The sequence below is a fragment of the Sphaeramia orbicularis genome, chromosome 17 (genome assembly GCF_902148855.1).
Source record: "Sphaeramia orbicularis chromosome 17, fSphaOr1.1, whole genome shotgun sequence".
In the NCBI taxonomy this organism is placed as follows: Eukaryota; Metazoa; Chordata; class Actinopteri; order Kurtiformes; family Apogonidae; genus Sphaeramia; species Sphaeramia orbicularis.
The window spans coordinates 24,465,261-24,492,500 of NC_043973.1; the positions used below are offsets into that span (position 1 = coordinate 24,465,261).

The window sequence follows — 27,240 nt, forward strand, 5'->3', positions numbered from 1 at the left end:
ATTCCTATGGCAACTGCAGGCCTTTGTGGATGGCCTCGGGCCCCCACTGTAGAGGACTTTCTGAACCTTTCATTACACATTCCCTTCAAGCTCGCAGACAAATCACACAAGTAGCACATGCTCTAAACTCCGTCACCCTTTCTTTTCTCTACCCGCCCTCCAATTCTCTCAGAGTCTTTATGCTTCTCTGCCCTTGTGCTCATTACTGCATCTTCTGAAGCCCTGACACTCTGTACCCAGTGCAGCCATGCAACTGTTTAGCCTTACAGTTTCCCCTTAATCTTTTTTGTACATTACACTTGTGCCATTCATTGTACATGATACTAAATGCCAGTGCTATTAAGAATAAGGCTGTGATCAGATTTGTGCAGGCATATCGTTGTCATAAGAATCAGCTCTGCAAGCTTTCTAATTTTCTGTGGCAAAGGAAACCAGAGCTCCATGTTTAAAGATGCATGAGACGTCTTGAGCAACAGAGAATAGAGACGGAGGCCTTGCCAGAGAAAGTGTTTCTATGTCAGAGAGAGTGGAAGAAAGGGAGGAGTAAGACTCATACAGATAACAGAAAAGTTGCCAGTGGCAGTGAAAGGCCCACGTCGAGGCAGAGTAGTGTCACGACGGTCCGCTGTGTGCACGACAGGTGGTGGGTCTCCACCTGTTGAATGAACTCTGTCAGCGTTGGACACTACCATGGGCTGCGGGTGGGCTCGTCTCTGCTCAGCATCGTGGCGGGCTGCATCATCATCGGGGTGTCCAGGGAGTGTGATGCTGATGCTGTAGGAGGCATCTTCCTGGGAGCAGGGGGCCTTGGTGAGTGTGTGTGGAAAAACATGAAGAACAACTGACCTATTTCTAGTTTACAAAGTGTAACATACAGATCACTTAAAGATAACAGTTTTTCTACTCATGTACCAAAGCTAATTTTTCTCCAACTAACTTTTGTCATTGCAACAACTTAATTAAGCGTCTGTTTACTACAACTTCTTAAAATGTTCATTCCAGCTTACTCCCAAGACAGTTTTGTAAACATTGTTTTAATTATTTAATTTAATTATGTTGAACTTTGAGCCATTGGTCTATTGGATTTTCTTGAGGGGATTAGGAAAGTTGATCTCATCTCATTATCTCATCAGCAAATTCTTGTTCGCTCTGGCAAACAAGGAAGAGCAGCTTTCTGCTAATATTAAATTGCGCTAAAGCTTTAGTGCTCTTTCATAACTTTTTTTCTTTTCTTTTTTTCTTCCAAATAACTATACAAAATAACGTTATTGATTTAAGTGACCTAAGTTTGGTAATGTTTCATTACTTTTATCCCGGAAGCATTTTTCTTTCAGACCAATGTAGTCTGCATCAGTCACTGAAACCAAATATGGGTCAGTCAAACATTAACTGTTTTACTGCCAGAGGATCTGTGTTGCAAGTGGTATCAAGTATGACTCATATTTGCCGAGCCAACTCACTATTACAATAAAGTGTTAATAAAACAAAACTTGCAAATTCAGGTGAAAGACCTGTGGCCTGTGACATTTTCCATCCCCAGGATCTGAAAAAACTTGATCCAATAGTGTAACTGAAACCAGATTAGGTTCACTGCCAAGAATGTGCTAACTACTGTCTTTGAGACCAAGAGCAAAGAGCAGGGTTTTAGATCGAAGAAAGACAACATCAGCATGCATAGTTAATGAATGAAACACATTCGTACTGATGATTTGATCAGCTCTCAATAATTAATTTCTTCTACATTGAAATGTGCAGCAGAATTCACCAAATCAAAAGTATGCACAGCAGTTGGAGAGGATGTTCACTCTGGTCTCAGTACAGATAAGCGGCATCTAATTATATGTTTTGGGGCTTATGTGCCATGATGCCTCCTCCGACACATAGGCTGACTAATGGGTATGAACAGAGTGTTCTTGGAAAAATCTTTGCACTCCTTCTGCAGTTTCATGACATTTTAAGCACACGCATGCATCACAGCCACCCTCGGGACCTGCCAGGGTTTAATGCCAGCTCTGGTGGCTTATAAGGGAAATCAATAACTGTGAATTGGAGCAATGTGCCACTGAGAGGCACACAAGCCCTGCAGTTCAGATATTAGTTAATACTTGAGACTGAACAGGAAGATTACACACTGTGGCTGGTGCTCTAAAAATAATCTGAAGGCTATGTCGTGACTGGAAATAACAACCTATTGTTGGTCATAATGTGAAGAAAATGGAGACTTTTTTTATTCTGCCTCGGCCAAATGATTAGACTTGATTTTGATAAGACTGCGACTCTTGTTGTTATTTTTCATCAAACTCAGAGCAAAGATGAAAGACAATTATCGTTATTTATTTTATCATGACTTTTAATTGTACACTGCTAATACTATTAATCAAAAATCTACCTGGGCGCTATTTCTGAAACAGTAACTTACCAAACCTATTACCTTTATGCTGCACAGGCCTGCTTATATCGATCTTCCCCTTCATAAAAGCTTGGCTTAACATCAACAACATTCTTCCGTCTTTTGGTAAGCTGTCATTTTAATCCATTTACCTCATTTACATCCATCTACTAAACCATCAGTGTTTCATCATTTCTCTCCTTCTTCATATTACTGTTAATACTTTGTTAATCTGTTACATGCAAACAGTATTTTGCTCATTTTAATGCCAAGTATTATTTATCAGGAAACTTCAGAGTGCACCCCACAACTGCCAACCCTGCTCCCGAGCAACCTGTAGATGCACTAAAAAGAGAAGGTGAGTTTTTTTTGGCTAACATTTATTTCCCCTGTACAGCTATCACCAAACAATCAGAGATCTCTGTTAAATTTGATTCTTGATACTGAGCGATTGGGTGCATGCTGGTTATTTGATAGTAAATGTGATACCTGCCTGAACACTTGAGTCGTTGTTCACACCAGAGGAGATGATGAGTCTGAGTGATATCAGAGCATCTCTTACATCATAAGTTGCTTGGATCAGTGACAGTAAAAGTGCATTACCTTTCTCACTTTTTGTTGACAAAGATGAAAACATTATAAGATAAAGAAACATTTAAGAAAGAAATGAACTACAGGAATAATTCAAGGATGACAACTAAGTATGGTTTTGGTTTCATATGTATTTATGTTTAACCCATAAAGACCCAAACAGCCACCAGTGACCAAATCCAAATCCATCTACTGATCTAACTTGTTTAATAACTGTTGATCCACTAATTCTATCAATACATCTAAATAATTAGTATAAAAAGCAGTTTGTCATCTTTTCATGACCATCAGATATGACCCATTTGGATGTTCAGAGGCTCCGTAGTGAATGTGGAAACACTGCCATCTTCTACAACACTGATCCAACAGTAAACCCATAGAGTTTGATCAATGACACTGGATGGACACACTTGGTTTAAGTTCAGTTAATGATATATTTTACTGAAAAATTCACTTTTTCTTCAGTTTTCTCCGTTTTTGATATAATAAACCTCAAGTTTAACCTGAGCTTTTATGAACATTTACTTATTCAGCAAATTAAATAATGGAAAATACCTGATTTTGACTAAAAAAATGCAAAACACAGAGTATAATATGATAATAAATGGTGATCAATCACTTAAAAAGGTTAAATAGAGAAAAAATCATTTGGAAACTGATACAAACGTAGCACTGGGTCTTTATGGGTTAACATGTTTACCTTTATAGAATACAAAATATACAATTATGCTGCATAAAACATCACTCAAATTTATTTTTTATTTAATTTATTGTTTTAACTACACTTTATTTCAGTTTTATATTACAACATTCCATCTTTTAGTATAAACAAAGGCTTGAGTTAAGGAGTAAAGGCAAGAAACAATTTATATATAAATCTTTATATATTTACCAACATTAATTCATACTATTAAGACATATTATCTGTGATCGGTAATATCTATAAACTGTTAAGTCAGTCTGAAGTCTTCAAGTCTTAAATGACTTCCCCCAGGTCTGTGGGTAATCCATCAAAGGCAAATATCCTTTAACATGTTGCCATTTCCCTTCAGCTTAGGACTTAGCCTCTCTGCTGGCAGCTCCCTAAAAACGTCATTACACTTTCAGGCTACAGTAAGTGGTTTTTCATGACTACAGTTCAATAATATGGATTTACTAGCTAAAAATAGAAGATTGGCTACAAACTTAGATATATTTACTTTAGTTTTGGATTTTTATGTGGCAGCTCCAATAGAAACTGACCCAGATCTTTATAAACCTTGCTCACCAATCTTTTTAAATATACATGCATATTATTTGACAAGTCTAAAAACAATGTATGTATATCCCAACTGTCATGTTTAAGACATAGTGTTGACCTATCAGGATCTATTTTGTTCATGACATGAGGTGTTCTGTGCCGTCTGTTAAATATTCTCCATATTTTGTATTTCTCTGAATTTATGTCCAACGAAAAGTGAATAAATGCATCATCTGAAGGTGTTCTTTTTATCTTCTAATAACCTTTTTAGCTCTAAAACTTTGCAAGTGCTTATAAAAGTATGATGTTAAGCCTTTATACAATGTGATATTAATTATGGATCTCCTCTTTGGTCACAATAGGTTTGCATACTGTGTCATCATACTGTTGTGAATTTTATTTTATGTTGTACTACTTTGTAAAGGTTGTATGATGTATTTAATCTATAGTAATTTCTGAATCTTTATGGAGTGTGAAGTAGACTACTGAGTCGAAATCTTAGGGCATCTTTAGCTTTGCTGTTTTTACAGGATGGAAATGAGTGTACATGTTTATTTCTCAGTCTGTTTTGTTCAGATATAGCAAGAAAATAGAGGGAATAAGTGTACAATATTAAAACCCACAAAATCTGAACTAAATGGCATCTAAAGGCTAAAGTTAGTACATACTGTGACCACTGTTCCCATGAGAAAAAGTAGCTCAAACAATAAGAAATGTGTGATATTTTGAATGAGACCTGGTGTAAAACAACAGGAAATCAATGCGATAAATCTCATACCATCTGAACAAAAAAAGTAATTTAATGGCAAAAAGCAGACTGCACTAAATACTTGAGTCTGGTTTGTAGAAGCTGTTTTTTTCTTCATGTTTTTAATGTTGTACATATTTCTCGCATGTAAAAAACCCAGCCCACAAATGGTACAAAGTCAGTGATAGCTTCATTTTCAAGTTATTTAAGAGTAAATTGAATAGAGGATATGAGAAGCTATAAGACATCAGAATGAGATTAGATTCGCTCTTATTTTGTTGCTTTATTTTGGAGATGTTCATTAAGAATTCAGCTTTAGCCTTACTCGCCCAGGCTTAATGATGCCTCTGGGTGATTATATAATGGAAAGTCCAAGTATGTATGAGCCCTGAGAAGAGTTTTTCTCTCTCTCTCTCCCTCTCTCTCTCTCTCTCTCTCTCTCTCTCTCTCTCTCTCTCTCTCTCTCTCTCTCTCTCGAAACCCTCACTGGTAAGCTAGAGCTTCCTGATTTCTGTTCCATGTGTTCTGTGGTCTATACAGGGACTCAAAGTCAGCTAAATCTGGAACGTTCTAAGAGTCGTATGACTTTTGTGGACGGTGCACCAATGCCTGAAAACAATCCAGACGAAGGGTATGAGACCAACACTGTTGCAAATGATGTTTACATGCAGTTAATCCACATTATGGATTCACATAGATGAGGAGCATATGATGTGCTGTTCATATCGTGTCCAGTGTCCAAACACCCACACAGTGCATGTCCATAATTATGTAGCTGAGAAACATTGAGTGTGCATTTTGCAAGTTTTGATTACCCTTACTAGGCAATGGAGGGCATTTCAGAATAACTCATTACTGATACGTCCTGCCTTCCAGGCAAGTCTTGGGCAGATCTTAATGACTCTAAGTTAGACACTGAAGAGCTCAGCAGGATCCCTCAGAGGTCAGTGCATGGCCCAGTTCTGTTCTCTGTTTACATTTGGGCAGTTTCACCACAGTCACAGTTTGTGATTTAAGCAGAAAACACAGAACTACTGTGGCTGTGATACAGAAATGAATAAGTTGTCTGTTTCAATGTCTGATGTAACATGGATAAAATCGTAGACCTGTATAACTGTATCCTATTCACTGTAAACCTCTTGATTTATACTTTATACTGATTTTTACAATACTGTGATCTACACTGCTTTAGATAATAATAATAATAATAATAATAATAATAATGATAATAATTATAGTAATAATTCATGATAAACACATTAACTGTTCATTTGAAACTTGCTATGCATCATTAGATTAGTGTGATATTTTCCCACACTGCGGTCTGCCAGTCTGTGTCATCTGTCAACACATACTGCACCTATCGCTGAATATTTTGGATGCATCACAAGTAAATCAACATAAACCCACACATCAAATACATTCCAACTTGTTTATACCTTTTTGTAGTGTTACATGACTGTTAGCACCGGATACCGTTTTAATTTGACATAAAGAGTTTTCAGATAAAGTCCATGGATGATAAAGACATGTTAAAACTTAAAGTGTAATCATTTTAAGGTCATAATCCATCAATGATTGACATTATGCCACATCAAAGAAGTGTCGTTCTTTAAACTGCTCTGATTAGATGTGGGTTTACTTTCATCTCTCAAAATTAATTTAGCGTTTTAGGCAATCGTTGTACGGAATTAGTTGTTACCGACTGATTTCTACATCATTTGATGACTAATTAACCTTGATCTCTATTACTTGTATTTGCTCTGTCTAGTTCATGCTATGATATAAAAATGAGAGTGATTTGAAGACATAAAATGTGCTTTATGGATAGTTTGTGACACTGTTGTCTGCAAAAGGATGCTGTTTAAATCTACTATTTACTGAGATTCATACACTGAACTTTCTGCATCTGAATCAATTTGTAAGTTTATGATTGATGGTATATTATTATTTTTGCAAATTATAAAATCATCATTATAAAACAGTTAGGAGAATAGTCAACTGAACATGTTACATAATGTCTGTAATGTCTGTCGGAGTCCGTCAGAGGAGAAAAGGACTTTCAGAAGTGAACATTACAAGGTATCACCTTCATTTCATAGTCAATCACTTTGGATGTTGTTACCATGGTAACCCAGATCTTGTTAGATAGATAGGTTTCAGTTTGTCAGTTCAGGTAATTCATCATCCATGCTAGTGCGATACTAGATATTATACATGAGCAATAACCTTAAAGACTACCTGTTTTCTTATTTGAGAATGTAATTGTGAAAATCTGTGTTTCCTGTTTCCTACCATTATAAGACTTAGTCCCAATAGATGTACATGAGTGTTTTTCCAGAAATATAAGTCAGGGTCAGCTATTATTTGTGAAATCAGAACTATATGTTTACAATAAACATTTATTTTACAGTATTTCTCATTTATTGTAATAAAACAAGATCACAATTATGCAAAAAAAAAACAAAAAAAAACAAAAACAGATATAGGTTTTACCTAAATAACAGCAAAAAGATACCCATCATAGCATCTAAACCAGGGGTCAACAACCCTGGTCCTAGAGAGCCACTATCCTGCATGTTTTTTTTACGTGTCCTTCTTCCAACACACCTGATGGTCGTTACCGGGTTTCTGCAGAGCTTGATGATAGGCTTATCATTTGAATCAGGTGTGTTGGAAGAGGGATACATCTAAAACATGCAGGATAGTGGCTCTCTCTAGGACCAGGGTTGCTGACCCCTGACCTAAACCCTCCATATATGTAGGGATAACCCTGTAGAAAGGAAAAGCCCCACCTGATAAGGCTAGAAAATAAAAGATAAGTTGAATACATTTTAAGTGTATTCAGGCTTTAGATAGAAATTCCCCAGTACATTAGTTATATCATTCAAAATATTACATCTCCATGATAAAATGACTATAGGCTGCCTGGAATTAAACCATAACCTCCACGTATAAGTTTCCAAATGTTCTTGGATCCTTTAAGATTTGAGACATACTGACATATAAATTGACATTTGGACAGAATACTGCATATCCAGCTAACATTTGTCATGTGGTGATCTGTTTCAGAACATCCTCAGACATGCCAGATGTCTTATCTAGACGGAAATTCAAGCAGTCACCTCCTGATCAAGAGTTGCCATGATGTATCAAGTGACCTCGCAAAATATGAAATCTTATCATTAACTTTGTCATCGTGGGGATTTTAAGATTTTAATCTTTCTGATTTTTTTTTTTTTTTCTGTAAAATGATATCAGCTGTATGTCGAACACCCTCTTGACACACCGTCTAATAAACATATGCAAACCTCTAGAGTCAGATTGTGATTATTATGGAAGTATTTCCTACTTCTTGATGTTGGATGAAGTCAATTAAGCCTAGTCGCCCCACTTCTGTGCAGCTCATCTCATCGTCGCACAATGTTCCCAGCCACCAATTAAGAAATTATTATGGTCGTTATGTGATGATGGGACTGGTACATGATTCATCTGAGGCAGCCATGTTTGCTGGGTTTGTGAGGAGGAAAACAAATTAGAAAACATACAGGACAGAAACACGCCCAGTGCTTACACACACTGAACGACACCCCCGCAGTCAACTATAATACATTGATATTCAGGACAGTGCAGGCAGAATGGCTGCTGCATGGGAAGTGGTGTGGGGAAGAACGCTGCGCTCTGACAAAAAGTGTGTCGTGCTGTGAGGCTGAATAATGCCAGGCTGCGTTGATGGGAATCAGCAACAGGAGCCTGACGAGTCCGTGGCGCCTTGATGACAACCAGCAGTTTGATTGTCAAGCCTCAAATCACAAAGCCTCCTCACTCTACAGCATCTCAAGTTAAACAATGGAAGGAGACATCATTGACACTTACATAATCCAGAATGGGTTAAACTGACTGACGACTCTAGTTAGATATGAATTAATCACCTTTAACCACCAAAACATGCTATTTGTTCCAGGAGTCAAGAGTGTATTACTGCTGGGCCAAAAAGAAATGTTATAACATGAAACATAACAAGATGTTTTTACATATGACAACATATTTTCAAGTTGTAACGACACACAAACAAGGGCAGCACAAGTCAAAGTAATGGTGAAATTACAGGTATGATTTCAATCTGCTTGGTTATCAAGAAAAATGTACAGATTACAGACTACTTGGAATTATTATTATTATTATATATATATATATATATATATATTTTTTTCATTTTATTTTTTACCACTAAACCATGCAAATGTAGTGATTTACTTAAGCATTTTTTCCACAGTTAACATCCTATACACACACCGAACCTTGAAATCACAGACTTTTGTGATTCCGTATTGTGATTACACGGGCTGATATTGTATTGTGATTGTGATTTGATTAACTGATACAAATACAAACATTCTAAGTAATATTTTACATTATAAAGAAACTTGCCATGATAATGTACTGTTTGTCTTCATAAACAGTGCCTTTTCATAAACATTTTCATAATTACTGAGTATTTCACAACATAAGATAACACATAGTTAAAACCTAATAAGTGTTTTATGTTATATCATCAGATACATCGCTATAAAGGTTTGTTTGTTTAGTTTTAATATTACAGCTAATATTAAGTATCTCATTAAAATGAGAAAACATAAAAACATAAAATCGAAAGTATCTAATATGAACATATCTTGCTTACACATTCTGCACCATATTGTATATGATATATATAGTATATTTTGCATATCTATCTATCTATCTATCTATCTATCTATCTATCTATCTATCTATCTATCTATCTATCAAAACAAAAAAGAAGACTCTGAAGATACTTTTTCTTCGTCATTTTGGTAACATGATTCATTTAAGAACAACCAACCCCAGGGTGTTAAATTAAATTAACTAAAAAAACCCAGATAAGCTTGATTATTTACTCTTGGAATATTCACAAAGAGCTGCTAGTCCATAAATAATTGATCAGTTAAATATTTATTCATTATGAATCAGATACATTTTGACGTTGACTTGAATGTGAGAAACCTTCAACCTCCTATAATGATGCACTCAGTTGTTCACAGGCTGGATCCTGTTGTTTTATGCAAGTACATGTGATTTATTAAACATGATAATAAGACATGATATTATTAGCTGCTCCTTCTGACCCCATTAGAAAGTGGCTTATTTAAAAGTAGAGCAGAAATGACATTTTTAGGAGAATGACAGTCATGGAGAAGGGTGCTGTCAATCAATGTCAACAAAAGCTTAATCACAGCTGAAGTAAAATACTAAAATTAAAATAACAGGTTAAGGTTGAGAGTAAAACTGAAGTGTTCGTGTTTGCAAATCAGAAAGGAGATGCTTTTACCTTCATCATCTCCTACACACACAGACACACACGCTCGCACGCACGCACACACACACACACACACACACACACACACACACACACACACACACACACACACACACACACACCAGGTTGAGCTGGTGAAGGGAGGGATCGGTGTGGAGCCAGGAGAGCATCATCCATCCAGTGGTTCACAGTGGAAGGAACACGCACTGTGCGCCAGATCAACTATGAAACATGGCAAATGCACACAGATGCCAGTCGAGCCGTTCCGTGTCATGTGCGTTTGAGGATGACCTGCGCGTCTCGGTCCAAAAGGTAGGAGCGACGCAGCGCGCGACTACACGTCAACTCAGAAGAAATGCCATCTCACCTAAGTGATCTTCTCTCTGCCCGTGGATTCTTCTATCTTCTTAATCCGTCTCGTCTCGTCTCGTCAGAAACTGAACGGATGTCATGACTTGTGCCCTCAGGATTGCAAAGCTGTGAAACCACAATGAAAACCGCGCGTTTTGTGCTTCTGCGTCTACTCCAACTGTCATTAATTACGCACCGCAATTAGAAAACGAAAAAAAAAAAAAATCCACGTTGATTAAAAACAATGGAAAGACCTTCGACGTCAGGGGTAAGATGATTCTGTACCTCTTTAATTTCACGCGAATGCAACACATCAATGCAGTAACCATCTTCAGTGTGGTTCAAGCAAAGCCCACTTGATAGACGCTGTAATACATTTTTTTTTTTGTCTTAGATCTTAGATATTTTCACATCTCTTTTTCTCTTCCCTGTACGTTTCATTCCTACTTAATGAATGTACGCTGGAATGGAAGAGCCAATTTAATTTCAACTAAATACTTAAATGCTATCCCCCAGTGGCCTAGATGACATGAATGAAGCAGCTGCAATGTAATTTCTAGCACTTTACTTCACAAAGCAGGAGAAATTAGATAATAATTCTGATCAGTTATGTCAAATCAGTTGCACTGAGGACTTGGTGCAACAGTCGTGGGGTGCATGCATCTCATTTTAGACTGAGGTTTAATTTTCATGTAATTATGAACAAATGTGCAAATGATAAAAGCTTGAATTCCTTATAGATGCCCATATAATGTCTAGTGGACTAGTAATACACGTATAAACACTTAACAGGCTGTAAACTGTCCTCATATTTGTAATTTATAGGAGTGGCAGAGCTCAGCAGTGAATGTTCAGACCTCATTGATGAATTACACAAGGAGGACACTTTAACATACCTTCTATTATCATAAAACCACAAACTCAGCACATCTTCTCTAACCACCTTCTTATATTAAATGGGCGGTATATAAAAGTGTGTGTGTATAATGAAGAGGAAGGTGCTACAGTTCTAACCATAAAAACAATCATTGCAGGTCTTATCAAACACACCACCCTTATCGTCATTAGAGTATCTCTGCATTTTTCTATTTCTATTTATTTGCAAACACTACAAAGATTGTTGCTGCAAAGATATAAGTAACTGTGAGTGGATCAGGTTTCCAACATTTCCCAAAAGCCTCTGGGACACAAGGGAAGACACTGTTCTAATATGTGCAAGAATGTGTTAAAACAGGGGTGTCAAACTCATTTAGGTTCAGGGGCCATACCACATACTTAGCCCAATTTGATCTCAAGCAGGCCAGACTAGTAAAATCATGACTTAATAACCTATAAATAATGACAAATCCATGTTTTTCTTTTTGTTTTAGTCCAAAAAACCCCAATTAAATTATTAAAATATTTACATTTCACAAAAAAGATGTGAATAACCTGAAAAAAACGAAATTTCGTTTGAAAAATTAGTGCAATTTTAACAATATTATGCCTCGACTAATTATTAGTACATGTACATTACACAGAATCTTACATAAACATTTGGTAACAGGCAGAATATTGTTAAAATTTTGGAGTTTGGAACTAAAATTTGAACAATTTCTACAATTTTCCATCTCTTATTATTAACACAACTACAGATCGCAGTGGATCCATAAATGCACAAAACATTTAGTAACAGGCAGAATATTGTTAAAATTGCACATTTCGGGTTGTTCATCTTTATTTTTATTCACGTATTTATTTGTGTTTAATTGTAAAAGAATAGTTTTGTAAATGTAAATATTTTCACAGTGTAATGTTATTTTTTCACTTAAATTTTTTCCACATAATTTTTCACAAAGAAAATTTGTAGTTGTCATTATTTATGGGTTATTGTGTTGTTATTTTTACTGTATATCCCATTAGTCTGTATGTGGAACCTGAACTAAAATGATTTGGACAACCTGGACTGTTCAGGTTCATTTTTGCACTTTCATCCTGCGGGCCGGAATGGACCCTTTGGCGGGCTGGATTTGGCCCCTAGGCCACATGTTTGACACCTGTGTGTTAAAACTTGTCAAATATTTGTTAATAAGATATTTATATCTCACTATACTTCTATTTAAAGCAGTGATGTGTTATCATTTCCAGACAAAGACGTTTCTTTGCTGTGGATTGGATGCCGTTCATTTCAACACTACCATGGGGAAATGTCTGGACTGAAACACAAGGAGATATTCTAACACAGTGGGACAGACGAGCCTGGGGGTGAAGAAATGGTCATCACTGATAGAAGCACAGGCACTTCTGTACCTAAAAAGGAGGCACAGAAGAAGAAGAGGAGGAAGTCTCGTCCTCATGGCCTCCCCTCCCCGGCGCTCTGCTGTGCCTGTGGACTATGCATCATGCTGGCTGGACTCAACATCACCTTGGTGGGAGCGTTTGCCTTCAGCACAATGGTGCCTTCTGACAACCCTCCAATCATTATCGGACCAATCCTTCTGCTGGTGGCCTTTTCCTTTTTTGGGGCCTGCTGCGTCTGTAGCCGCCTCCCCCCTCCTCACAGCTCTCACCGGGCTAAGGTGGGCGGCAGGGGCACGGGGTTGATGGGACACGGCGGACTGGCTGGAGGAGCTGCTTTTGAAATAGAGACCAGCGAGCACACGTTGCAGGATACTACAGCTGTGCAGCTCAGTCCCACGTCCTCCCCAGGATCTTCTCGAATGTCCAGCCCAGAAAAGGAGGCTCCCGACACAGCTGTACCGGGGCCGTGCAAGCTCTTCACCATGGAGACCAACGGCCCCTCTTCTATTTCCGCCACAGCAGTCTACTCAGCCTCCACAGCAACAGGAGGGGAGGTGAGGCTCAACCTGCCATGTGAAGAAGTGGTCACCTAGCAGGCCACAAAGACTTCAGAGGATGTAAATATATTTTGATTTGAGGGCTTGCTGAGTGTGATTCTGTTTTCTAGTTTACGTGCCATATTTCTGGTTGTGACAAATTGTCAGCAGTATGCTTTTGATTTTCTGCAGCCAACTGGTAATTAGCATGCAAATTTATTGAATCAACCAAGTATCTGTGAATCCTAGGTGTTGGAATTCAGATTCCTACCTCTAAAGTGCTGTTCTTCTCCAAGTCTTTGTTTTTACAGTGGGGGCATTATGAGCAGTTTTCATGTAGAACAGGGGTGTCAAACTCATTTTAGTTCAGGGGCCACATCCAGCCTAATATGATATAAAGTGGGCCGGACCAGTAAAGTCATTTAAACAATAGGATAAGAACTTTTGAGTGAAAAAAGGTAAATTCCGTAAAATAAAAAAATACACTTAAATATGCCTAAATATCCCACAATACACGCAAAAATACACTTAATTATGCTCAAAAATCCTACAATACATGCAAAAATACACTAAATATGCTTAAATATCCTATAATACGCTCAAAAATACACTTAAATATGCTTAAATATCCTACAACACATGCAAAAATACACTTAAAAATGCTTAAGTATCCTACAATACACGCAAAAATACATTTAATTATGCTCAAAAATCCTACAATGCACGCAAAAATACACTTAATTATGCTCAAAAATCCTACAATACATGCAAAAATACACTTAAATATGCTTAAATATCCTACAATACATGTAAAAATACACTTAATTATGCTCAAAAATCCTACAATACACGCAAAAATACACTTAAATATGCTCAAAAATCCTACACTACACGCAAAAATACACTTAATTATGCTCAAAAATCCTACAATACATGCAAAAATACACTTAAATATGCTTAAATGTCCTATAATACACGCAAAAATACACTTAATTATGCTCAAAAATCCTACAATACATGCAAAAATACACTTAAATATGCTTAAATATCCTACAATACATGTAAAAATACACTTAATTATGCTCAAAAATCCTACAATACACGCAAAAATACACTTAAATATGCTCAAAAATCCTACAATACACGCAAAAATACACTTAATTATGCTCAAAAATCCTACAATACATGCAAAAATACACTTAAATATGCTTAAATGTCCTATAATACACGCAAAAATACACTTAATTATGCTCAAAAATCCTACAATACATGCAAAAATACACTTAAATATGCTTAAATATCCTACAATACATGCAAAAATACACTTAATTATGCTCAAAAATCCTACAATACATTCAAAAATACACTAAATATGCTTAAATATCCTACAATACACGCAAAAATACACTAAATATGCTTAAATATCCTACAATACACGCAAAAATACACTTAATTATGCTAAAAAAATCCTACAATACACGCAAAAATACCCTTAAATATGCTCAAAAATCCTACAATACACGCAAAAATACACTTAAAATTCCGTAATTAAAATGTTTACATCTACGAATTGTACTTGAACATAACATGAACAAATACGAACAACCTGAAAAATCTTTTGTAGAATAAGTGCAATGTTAGCAATATAACACCTTAGTTTATCATTTATACACGTGAATCACAACTTAGAGATCATAGTGGATCTACAAATACACCAAACATTAAATAACAGGGAGAATATTATTAAAATTCCACATATTTCTCTTAAGATATTTCAGATATTCACATTTTTTTTGTAAAAGACTAGTCTGTAAATATGAACATTTTTGTGTAATTTTACGTTTTTACACTGGAACAAAGAGACAAATTTGCAGTTTTCATTATTTATAGTTTATTGTGATAGTATTTTGCTGGTCTGATCCACTTTAGAATTAATTGACCTAAAATTATTTTAACGTCCTTGATTGTTAATATTTTCAATGTAATTTTTGTATTTCACAAATTCATCCCACTGGCCAGATTGAACCCTTTGGCGGGCCGGATTTGGCCCCCGGACCGCATGTTTGACACCCCTGATGTAGAAATCAAACTAAGTGTCGAAACTATTACATGTATCTTTCACATTTACTCTGATTGTGTCGCTTCACTTGTCAGCAGTGAGTTGAGTGGACCCAAATGGAAAACGTGGTTAGCAATTTGTCCTGGAACTTTAAAGATTAGATGTGAAAGGTCAGTATAGAGGAACTGGGTTGAACTGTGCAGGTATGTATGTAGTGACATGTGACATTTTGTGTGCCGTTCTCAGTGGTGAACTTTGAGGACATGAGTTATTATAGGTCACAGCGGTCCCAAAGCAATATTCTCTCACTTGAGATTAAATTTGCTGTACAGTTCATGTGTAGTTAGTTCTGCTCACAGGGTCAAGTCCTCAAATTCAACTTGACTTTTACAATGGTTCATAATGGAAAGTGTGGTAAGTTTATTCACTGTAAAAAAAAACAAAAAAAAAACAAAAGACATTTCAAGATAGTAAAAAAACAACAACTTTGTTTATGGAAAGTAAGTGTTTTTGTGAGAGGAAAATACTCCTATCAAACATATGGTTTTGATGAGAAAAATAATCTCATTTTAGGAAAATACTGTAAATTAACTTTGTCATAGCAGGATATCCAGCTGATATTGAGCAAAATTTTACCAGTAACAAGCTAAACAATGGTTTACATAATATCCCAGCAGAGGAACCAGATTGATTTCCTTTGATTTTATTTTAAGAGTGACACCACCTGCACAACATTTCAATTTAAGAATATTAAGTCTGTCTTAAATAACTGTTTTCATTGCTTTAAATTGGTACAATTTCCTTTTGTAGTCTTCTTGATTTTTCAGGATGTACACTTTTTGCTTACCCCATCAGCACATTTACACATATACATATACATTTAAGACCATTTGACTTGTTTCTTACACAAACAGCATTGGATTGTTGAAGCCATCCTATAGTTGGACAAGCTTTTGCCATCATTCCAACATAATCACTGTGAATATCATAGACAGTCTTTAGTTTGTTGTGCACATTGATAACATTCACATAGATTTAAAGTCACTTTCTTGATTTCAGAAAATTCCTCTACACGGTTTAGGGCTTAATAACAAAATAGGGACTTACCTCACTGAGTTATGATGACACTATTGTAAATATTAGACTCACAATGACACTCGAAATAAAAGTAAACACTGTAATTTCCCAGGTCGGACATGACACACTTGTAGACACTTATATTAAGCAGAACAGAATCTTTATCAGACATTTACCAGACATGACAAGCCAAGATACTTAGATATTTGGACTGCGTAAAATGTATCTGTTCCCCATCACTGTGACGTCTTCTCAATTATAAACTTGAGTGGTTAAAAAAAGACATTTAAAACCCTGATTTCCTTTTAAAGGAATGATGCCTTAGAGATATCAGGATTAAACTAAAGAGGGCTATATAAAAGTGCACACTAGCATTTTCTTCAGAAAGCGTTTGTTTGGCTCTTGTCTTCTTTTCCATAATGTTAAGAAAGCCTCAACACATTTTTGTTTTTGTGGATAACAACAAATGCATGCAACTTATATGAAGGTTCCATCTTTAAACTTTAACAGAAGTAGCACCAGAAGAGTGAATAAAAACATAAAACCACTGACCACAATGTCTTATCAGTATCATCCTGTATTATTTATGATTCCAAAGCAGGACCATTTTCTCTGTCAAATCTCTCTCTCTCTCTCTCTCTCTCTCTCTCTCTCTCTCTCTCTCTCTCTCTCTCTCTCTCTCTCTCTCACTCTCTCGCTCTTTCTCTTGCTCATTCCAATTCAAGAGCTGACTGTACTTTGCATGTTCAGAGAATTCAATCATGGAAATGCAACTCCCTGTTGTGACTTATTGATGTTATTTGTGTATTTTTATTTGTGTAGCACTTATGCAAAATAAAAAAAGAAATGAATAGAACATTTTGTGAAGTTTATTATTTACATTAAAAGTTTGTGAACCCTTCAAAACATAAAAATAATAAAAGATTATTTCAGTAGAACATGATGTTTCTCATTGCAAGTATATGGCATGGTACATATTTTGCTATATTAGAGTCGATGTGTAAAAATACCCTCATGATTATTTTAAATGTATATAAAAATTTATAAAAGAAATATGACATGAAACTGCAGGATAACAGATGTTTAGTATCAGAAGTATCCAGATTCCTAACAATGGTTTTCGCTGAAGACAGAAAATATAAAGGTAATACGTTATGTCAGCAAGATTTTGTAACAAAGTACAAGGACAAGTACAAGAAATGTTCTCTCATCCTTCACCGAAGAACTAAAAGGGCATCGAAAGAGCATGGAACAATGATCTATTATAGTCATCTGTCTTCTGTTTACTGTTGATATGTGGGGTCTGGGTGTTCACCACTAGGGGGCGGTACAACAACATCTATGGTTTTAACACTAGTTATATAAAATATGGCTGTCATTTTGGATCAAACCAATAGATGTCAGTAGAGTCTAACAAGCCTCCTATTGTTTGGGCCATCGGAGAGTAAATTATAGACAGTTTCTAGGTGAATTTGCTGCCAGTTATTTTACAAGATTTACAAAATTATCACAGATCGTTCTTTTTTCATAACATATTTAGCTCTCTACGAAGTCAGACTGCCTTCCTAAAACCGTCCAACACAGTGTTTCCTCACAATGTCTTATCTCTGTGAAAACATGACAGTTGGTTGTGTTTGGCAATCTCTGATAGCCTTAATTACATCAATCTTATCAGAGTATCGTCTTAAATATCCAGGATCCTGATAATGCTTCCTTGTACTCTTGAGATGATGAGGGCCCAAATCTGGGGTGTCCTACTTTCAGAGGCAGCCCCGAGCTGACAGAGGATTCAAGAACTACTGACAAATCATTTCACATCTCACTTCTCTGATTAGCCCTCAAAGACATGGAAATATTTTTGTGGCAACTTCCAAATGAAGTTTTCTCTACATTTAACCTTTCCTGTGTGATTTATGACCATTTCTTCATGTATTATCCTTTGCATTTTGCATTTTTCAGTGAAAATCATGTATTTTCCCAATGTTTAATACACTAGTCATATATAAGCTCAGAGTAAATTCAAAAGTTATTATAAAAACTGAAGAAAAAGTGACCTTTTCATCCTCAGCTGAACATAAACAGAAGCCTTTACTACCACTGTCATTTGTGAAACTACATGGGTATTATTGATGAATCAGTGTTGATGACATTTCCATGTTTACTATGGAGCCTGTGAATGCCCAAATGGGTCATATCTGATGATGATGATGATGATGATGATGATGATGATGATGATGAAAAGCTGAGAAATTACATTTTACCATACATACAGTGTAGTGATAGGATTAGTGATGCAAGTATTTTAGATCAGTAGATGTTTTTGTTTAGGTCTTTGATGGTTAAAATATTAAACCAAACTGAGTCTTATTTGTCAGAATGTAAACAACAGGATCAAGTCGTTCTGACATAATAGAGATGTTATGACACTAAAAAAATATGCATAATTTCATTTTATAATACACAAACACAGGACAAGATATCATCTATTCTAATGCATTTTGTCACTAAGTTTACAGTAAGCATGGGGAGAAAAAAAGTGTTATGAGTTTAAAGCAGCAGATGGTGGTTTGAGGCTGGTCACTGTTACTGGAGAAGCCAAGCGGGGAACTCAGCCAAGATGATGAGACTGTGAAATATCTGCAGCATGCAGTGGGGATTTCTCTGTTTAGGGCTACACTATCAAACGCAACACCATTCAACCTCCTTCCCACCTTGTAAATGCTTCCATATTTATGCCGCATTACACAAAACATGCCCCATCGTCACACATAAACCTCCTGCACATCCTGCGTCTTCTATCTGTCAGCCTTGAAGAGACTGAAGAGCTTCATAAAACATATTGAATGTTGAGCCAAATGGAGGCTAAAGACAGAAAAGATTTACTGCTTTTGGGTGGCGAACAGGTCTGCAGGTAAACTCTAGTCTGAGGAGAATATTTACATGTTTATGCTCTCTGTGAGCAAAGGTCGCAGAGAGGGGTCATGGTTTACCGCTGTGGTTTGGCTTAGTTGTCAAAAAAAAATAGGACCAAATGGAAATCACTCCTTGTCCTTTGAACCTTACCTCACCTCTGGCTGCTTTTACATTTTTATAATCATTTCAAGTACATTGACCTTAACGCCCTCTTTACACTGGTAGAATATCAAATTATATCTTGTACTTGGCATGTGAATCTTTCTTTACAACACCTAAAATGCTGCGTTATAGTGTTACAACATGAGAATCCACATTTCCTTATTGCATAACCAAGTTGTAATCCTTTTTAATTGACCTCTTTTATGTCATATCTTGGTTGGGCAAACATACCAATAATTCCACTGACTTGTTTTTTCCATTACAGCAAATATCAGATATACCTTGCATCTGCAAAATGTGGCTGAAAATAAAAACAGATCAATATGTCTCATTTGACCCCGGCAGTCATGAGAATGTGGTCAGTAAACAGTTGTAGATGTTGATGACACCTAGTTTCGGTACTCTGTGTTTGCTTTTTGCAGCCATATCAATGATTTGCAGGAATTGTTTATCAGAGACACTGCCAAAACATTGCAGCTCTTCTTTCTAATAACAAATGTGACTGGCTGTACTGCACGTGGTCAGAAAGTACTGCGCAAAAGTGTCAAAAATCAGTAGTTGAACATGCACCGTTAACCCAAGATGCAGACAGTGCATGTCTTGATGATTGCGTGCACTGACAAATCACTGCTGCAGCCACATGCACTCTCACACCTGCAATCACAAGCATCCCATCCGCTCTAAACCGGAGTGTGGCGGATCCCGACGCTATGTTCATGTGGTCCCATGGATGCGCTTGTGTGTGAGAACACTCTCAGCTGAATGAGTCGACAGAGGAGGGGGATGGAGGGTGTAATCAAGCTGAAAAGATTAGGGGAAGACGAGCTGCTGAGGATCTATGAGAGCAGACACTGGTTATATAACCCCAACCCAGTTTACTCCGCTTCTAAAAGACAGACTGGGTGGAGGAGGAGAAGGAGGATTTACCGAACTAGGGTGAATCCTTATGTTTGGGCTAAAAAAGAATCAGGCCATTGTTTACCTGCATTCACAGTCAGTACAGGTGACAATAGGTGTTAACATGTTCTTTACTGTCCATTATTCTTACTCTCTGGGGCAACAAGGATGCCAAAGATTATTTGAACAAAAGCAGTGACATATTTCACACAAGCGAAATAGTCATGGCTTGTTTTAGTGGAGGAAGTGTCCACTATTCAGGCCAAACATAGGATCACAAAGCATATCAGTTGGCTCCATCTAGTATCTGTAGGTGTTGATAAGGGTGTTTGGGCTTTGTGACTGTGAGGCATTTTGGGTGGTGTTTGTGGCAGGGGCAGTCTGAAGGTGACACGGAGAAGAAAGCTCCTTACAGATCAGGGGATAAAGATACAGCAGATTTTGATCAAAACCAGCGAGGGTCCTAATAGTAATAGTGCAGTGTTTTGCATACCAATGGTCACTGACAATGAGTCCCTTACCATTCTTAACTCTTCCATTCACCCTCTGTAAGTGGCAGTTTATTCAAGTGGTCGGGATGTTACATAACCTCGCTTTTCAGACGTCTATATGTGGACCCTGAAAGAAGCCAGCATAGGACATTTCCGGGAAAATGTAAAAGCGTGACAGACAGGCAAAAAACACTGTGACCATGACCACCAAGACTTAGCTTATGTGAGCTGCATTAATGTAAAGGCTGTCAGACTTAGTTGCATGTAACCTTTAGTAAAGCCTATCAGTGTTTTACTCACCTGGCGTACACACAGTGTATTCAGTGACTTTGGTTCATATTAACTCTGTATCACTGACCTGTTCCATGAATGTAAACCCTTTGCTTGTGGCCCACTGTTTGTCCAAGCAAATCAATAGACAGAATAAAAATAGAACACAGAACAGCGGTGTGCCAATATTTAAAGGTGGCTACATGTCAAGTACTCAGCTTTAAGTCAAACAAGCCCAAATAATATTTTGTGGTGAATAGACTGGTAAGTAGCCCCTCATAAGAGAGGAGCTGAGTGGATAATTGTGCATACTGCACCCCCCGGGGTCATGTCAGGATACTTTATACTGTAATATAGTGGATCATGATGAATGAAACGGTTGCATATTATGGTTAGAGAACAAAATGATCCAATTATTGCATTGGGATGTCCTGCAGGAGGTTGGTAAACAACTTGATGTACCACTTGATTCCAGTAGAGGTCCCAGTTTTTCAAAGAAATTCAGGGACAATGAATGAACAACACTTGTGCACAGCAGACTGCATCAGACCGGTTTCAGTGCTCCACTTTCAAGTGAGGTTGTCATACGGATTCAACTTCAGTCTCTTTTCGCCGATGACTGTGCCGTTGTCTTTTTGCACTGCAGCCATCAGCATATCCTGCACTTTACCTTCTGATAGTGAAAGCATTGTCAGTGTGTAGGATATTGTCAGGTGAATAACGTGCGGTTGCTTTATGATGCTGTTCAACGGGCAGACAGGGAACTCCCATGAAGTGTTTATGCAATAAAGGCAATTTTCTGTCATTACAAAGGAGTGCAAATAGCTACTTGTTGTACCTTTATCCCAGCATGCTGTTACATCTGCTTTTGTGGTTTGGCAATGCTATGATAATAGCCTACCACGTGGATCACTTCAGTGGAGAAAGGATGATTGGTGTGTCCAGTACACCACTTAAATATACACTGCATAGAGTACTAATGATATGATCAGTAACAGGAGACTCTTAAGAAATGACCCTTGATTAAATTAAAAGTCCTCAACTCAGCATCCCTAAACCATATGTTACGTATCAGGTGTTCACTGGGTCTGGTTTGAATAAATAATGACAGTCTGATCTTTGAAGCACATGTCAGAATACCCACCACACAACCCACCACCAACAACCACTGAAGTGACTGAAAGCTCTTTTACTGCACGAGGAAAAGGCAGGATTTAGAGCAGGGGTGTCAAACTCATTTTAGTTCAGGGGACACATTCACCCCATTATGATCTCAGGTGGGCCAGACCAGTAAAGGAATAACAGTGAAAAAAGAAAAATGACATTATGATGCTTACATCTATAATGTTTCCTTAAAAATCTGAATGACATGAATAACTTGACATGTCTGAAGAAAAACAAGTGTAATTTTAACACTATTCTGCCTCAGTTTATCATTTACACATGTGCATTACAACTTACATTACAATTACAAATACACAAAACATTTAACAACAACAAGCAGAATATTGGTAAAATTGCATTTACTTCTCTTTAGACATTTCAGGTTGTTGATATTTGTTCAGGTTATTCACATTTTTTGTAAAAGGATAGTTTGTTAATATAAACATTTTCATGTAATTTTACATTTTTACACTAAAACAAAGATGAACTTTGCAGCATTATTTATAGGTTATTATGATAGTATTTTACTGGTCTGACCCAACTGAGATCTGATTGGTCTGTATTTGGAACCTGAATTAAAATGATTTTAACATCTTTGATTATTAACCCTCTCATGCATGAATTATGAGAACCATAGTTGAGATTTTTTCCCTGAGTGTTTTTATTCTTCTATAGACATGAAAAAAACAATGCGATTGAAATTTATTTCTGAACTTATTTTTCATGGAGTCCACTCAGCTGGACACCAAACATTTAATTTTTGAAGGAAAAAAAAAACATGTATTTAAAACCCATCATCAGAAAATGAGATACTTGTGAAAACTATGAAATAAAAACATTTTTCATAAAGCTAATCGGATGTTTTCTCACATTTTAACATACTCTAATACTAGTTATTACTATCTTCATGCAGATAATATGCAAAAACACAGTAATGATATGAATGTCAGTGTATGGGATGGTGCATAAGTATTCACTGTGTTGCCTGAAATGCAACTAAAACAACAAAACCCATGAATATACAAGAGAACAGATGTAGAATAACTGTCCACTGTAGTGACCACTATGCATGAAAGGGAATTTTTGCATTTCACATATTCATCCCAGGGGCCGGATTGGACCCTCTAATGGGCCGGATTTGGCCCCTGAGCCGCATGTTTGTCACCTGTGATTTAGAGGATTGCGAGTAGACAGTGGCCACCTGTCGAAAAGAGGAAGCCCTTCTTGCTGTGCGTCTGACAGGCCGGTTTTTAAACACTGAACCGGTTTGCCATGGCAGCGGCTATCAGCACACACGGCACTGAGGGGGTGGCCGGTTTGTGTTAGGACTCATTACCATCCACCGCCTTAGTGGATGTCTCTTCCAGGAGTCCTTTAGGAAGAAATAAAAGAGAGATGCTTTACACTTTAATGACTTTCCCACAGTGGCTCTCCAAAACAACAGCTCCCCTTAAATTGCGGTGGCCTGGCTGAGACTGGAGGAGAGTCCCCGCTGCTCAACAGAGGAAGGGAAATACTGAGTCCACTGTCTGTCCACTCTGCAAGGCCAGCCAACAGGGGGGGAATAATCAGGTCTTTATGTGGCATGGGGCCTACAGGGGACAGCCTCTACATTGTCCCCCCCTTACACACACACACACACTCTTATTTAATTGTTCCAGTGGTCACGTTGTGACACCCCTGAAACCCAAAACTAGGGTTTGTGCACCCATTTCCACGACAGAACCCGTTTCACCTGTGTTTTATTTAAAGCAAACAAATGATGCAACATGTTCCCTCAGATACAGTTTAATTACAATGTCTTTTCCAAGTAACTGCTCTTGTTTAAATTTTCTGTTGGCAGGTTTATAAAAATAAATACAGACAGTATTGATTTAACTGACATACTATTACCCCATGGTTACGATCCCCTTCCAAAAATCTTTTTTAGGTAATCTGTGTTTGTTTTATTTGAACCCTGGCGTAAATACAAATGGACAATGACCAGAACACGGTGCCAATGCGCTAATGGTATGATTGAACTTGAACACATTTCACTTTAATGGGAACAAGAAAGTTATGTCAACAACCAGTCTGAACCAAAGCGTTAGAGACAGTTGAACACAATTCACATGTCAGCTCCACAACACTGAAGATAAATGCTGGTTTCAAAGCCACTTATGTAACTGCTGAGATGGATGAAGTCTACTGTGGAGCCTTGGGTCTTTGCTCCAACATTAATCTCCAAAGACCAAAGCAATACATTATTTTTTATTGTTTTCTAAATATGTTTAATTTACAAACATTATAGTGTTGCTATTTACTTCCCTCTTAATTTAAAGTATGTTTTCTGTAGATAATGCACAGTACCATGTATTACTACAACTATTACTAGGCTATTACTACTAATAATAATGATTTTTATCATATAAAAAGATCCAAAGACATTTCCATATTTTATTCTTTGGAGTTTTTCAAGGATTAATTGGTTAGAATAGCAGGTCATAAAAGAATTTTACCAAAAAACAAACAATAAATTGAGGTTAGATTATGTTTCCAACATAACGGTTCTTTTTTAATTCAAGTTTTTATTTGGAGCAGTGTGTGTAGATGTTAAACAATATAGATAGAATTACCTGTATTGAGAATGAGAATAGGGAGAAAATGAAAAATTCAGTGAATGAAAAAGCAGATTAATGGCATTAAAAATGATAGCAATCGACAAATAATAGAAGGTAAACTGATTAATTTCTCATATCAATGCTTGTACTAAGATAGACACGTACCTATGTGGTCTTCGCACTGCACTCAATCATATATATCATGTTAAACAATTGACTTATTCCAATACTTGATACAATTGGTCATAACATATAGATTAAAACACTCTGTTGGGATTAAAATACTCAGTTGTTCATACTTTTCTCAAAGATCCCAATTAGTATGCATTAATGATCAGTCATCCACCAAGATTAAGATTAGTTAAGGTGTTCCACAAGATTTTGTACTTGAACCAGTTATTTTTACCTTGTATATGGCACTGTAATGCTATGTGGAAGTACAGAATAATTTTCCATTGTTAAACTTATCTATGAAACCAGATTAAACAAATGAATAAAATTATATTATTTGCTGACTTGTAATTCCAAAACTGAAATTACAAGTCATCAACTGAGGTTATTACCCCACCCCCCAAGGAGGGGAGGCAAGGGCTATTGTTTTTGCTTCAGTTTGTTTGTTTGTTTGTTTGTTTGTTTGTTAACACTCTAGCAGCTAACCAATTGGTTGAATTCATACCAAATTGGGTTTATAGATTGCCAGAGACCCAGAGATCTAATTGCATTTTGGGAAAATAAGGTTAACGTTCAAATTTTTAATAAATTTTTAAAATCTTTTTTTCCCCATTTATTTATAATGGACAGAATTTCAAATGCCTGTAGCAGCAAAACTGTTGGTTGAATTCATACCAGATTGGGTTTATAGATTGCCAGTGACCCAGGATAGATGTCAGTACATTTTGGGAAAAGTAGGTCAAAGTAAAAATTTTTATGAATTTTGAAAATCTTTTTTTTCTTCCCCATTTACTTAGACAAAATTTCACATGTCTCTAGCAACAAAACTATTGCTTAAATTCGTACCAAATTGGGGTTATAGATTGCCTGTAACCCAGAATAGATGTGGTTACATTTTGGGAAAAGTAGGTCAAAGTTTAAATTTTTAAGAATTTTTTCAATATTTTTTTCTCCCATTTACTTATAATGGGCAAAATTTCACATGTCTATAAAAGCTAAAATTTTATTTCAGTTTATTTTTTATTTTGTTTATTGTGCCTGGCACCACTTGTGGGATGTGATTCCTCAATACTTTACCATTTAATTGCACTTTTTATCTGACATTTCCTCTGTGAGGAACCTGGGAGTTACTATTCCATACACATACAAAACAAAAGTCTAGGATATCATTCTGTCATGTCTGTAACATTGCCAAAATTAGGAACATCCTACCTGAAAGTAACACAGAAAAATTCAACAATGGATCATTTTGCCAGGTTGCCCAAACTTCTGAATGCTCCAACATGAATATTAACAGGAGTGGGAAAAAGAGATTCCATTTCTCCATTTTTAGCTTCTCATCACTGACTCCCTGTAGAATCTAGAGCTAAATTTATAACCCCTCTGCTAAATTACAAAGTACCTAAAAATAAAGCAAAGACCTATATACCTTATAACCTTATAACCTTTGCTCTCAGAATGCAGTTTTATTTGTAGTTCCTAGATTTTCTAAAACTAGACCATGGGGCAGAGCGTTCAGTTACCAAACTCATGTCATGTGGAACCAGTTTCCAGTTTAGGACCCAGGAGGCAGACACCCTCATTACCTTTAAGCCCAGACCTAAACCCTTTCTTCATGACAAAGGGTGTAGTTATGGCTGGCTCAGATGATCCTGAACTGTCCTTTAGTCCTAGGCTGCAGGGGGACAGTAATCCTATCTCTCCATGCTTTATATACGTCACCATCATATGTCACTAACGTTGTGTCTTCCCCTTCCTGCCATTAGTCTTTTCTCCTCATATTGCTCCATTCATCAGGTAGTTGTATGTTCCTGATGTGGATCTGGCCTCCAACCTGCCCAGTGTTTGACTCTTTTGTCAATTGTGTGTGTTGTTTGTTGCTCTTTATGCTTTTCTTTTCTCTGTCCTACTTCAGAGACAGATGGCTCCTACCTGGAGCCCAGTTCTGTCAGAGGTTTTCCCT

At 36.8% G+C, this 27,240-nt stretch overlaps 2 protein-coding genes across 3 annotated transcripts; both read left to right on the top strand.

The window, feature by feature from the left end:
* The first annotated feature begins 434 nt into the window (after positions 1-434).
* LOC115436876 (kinocilin-like) lies at positions 435-8,276 on the top strand. Of its 2 annotated transcripts, XM_030159848.1 has the most exons (5): positions 435-810; positions 2,447-2,515; positions 2,676-2,747; positions 5,509-5,599; positions 8,041-8,276. In XM_030159848.1, the coding sequence occupies exons 1-5, from the start codon at positions 663-665 to the stop codon at positions 8,114-8,116; spliced, it is 456 nt and encodes a 151-aa protein (XP_030015708.1). In that variant the 5' UTR covers positions 435-662; the 3' UTR covers positions 8,117-8,276. The 2 variants fall into 2 exon arrangements, with proteins under 2 accessions (XP_030015708.1, XP_030015710.1); XM_030159850.1 differs by lacking the exon at positions 2,447-2,515.
* A 2,149-nt stretch (positions 8,277-10,425) lies between these two features.
* Positions 10,426-13,812, top strand: LOC115436875 (transmembrane protein 275-like). Its single transcript, XM_030159847.1, has 2 exons — positions 10,426-10,925; positions 12,785-13,812. The coding sequence occupies exon 2, from the start codon at positions 12,910-12,912 to the stop codon at positions 13,528-13,530; it is 621 nt and encodes a 206-aa protein (XP_030015707.1). The 5' UTR covers positions 10,426-10,925; positions 12,785-12,909; the 3' UTR covers positions 13,531-13,812.
* Positions 13,813-27,240: the final 13,428 nt, after the last annotated feature.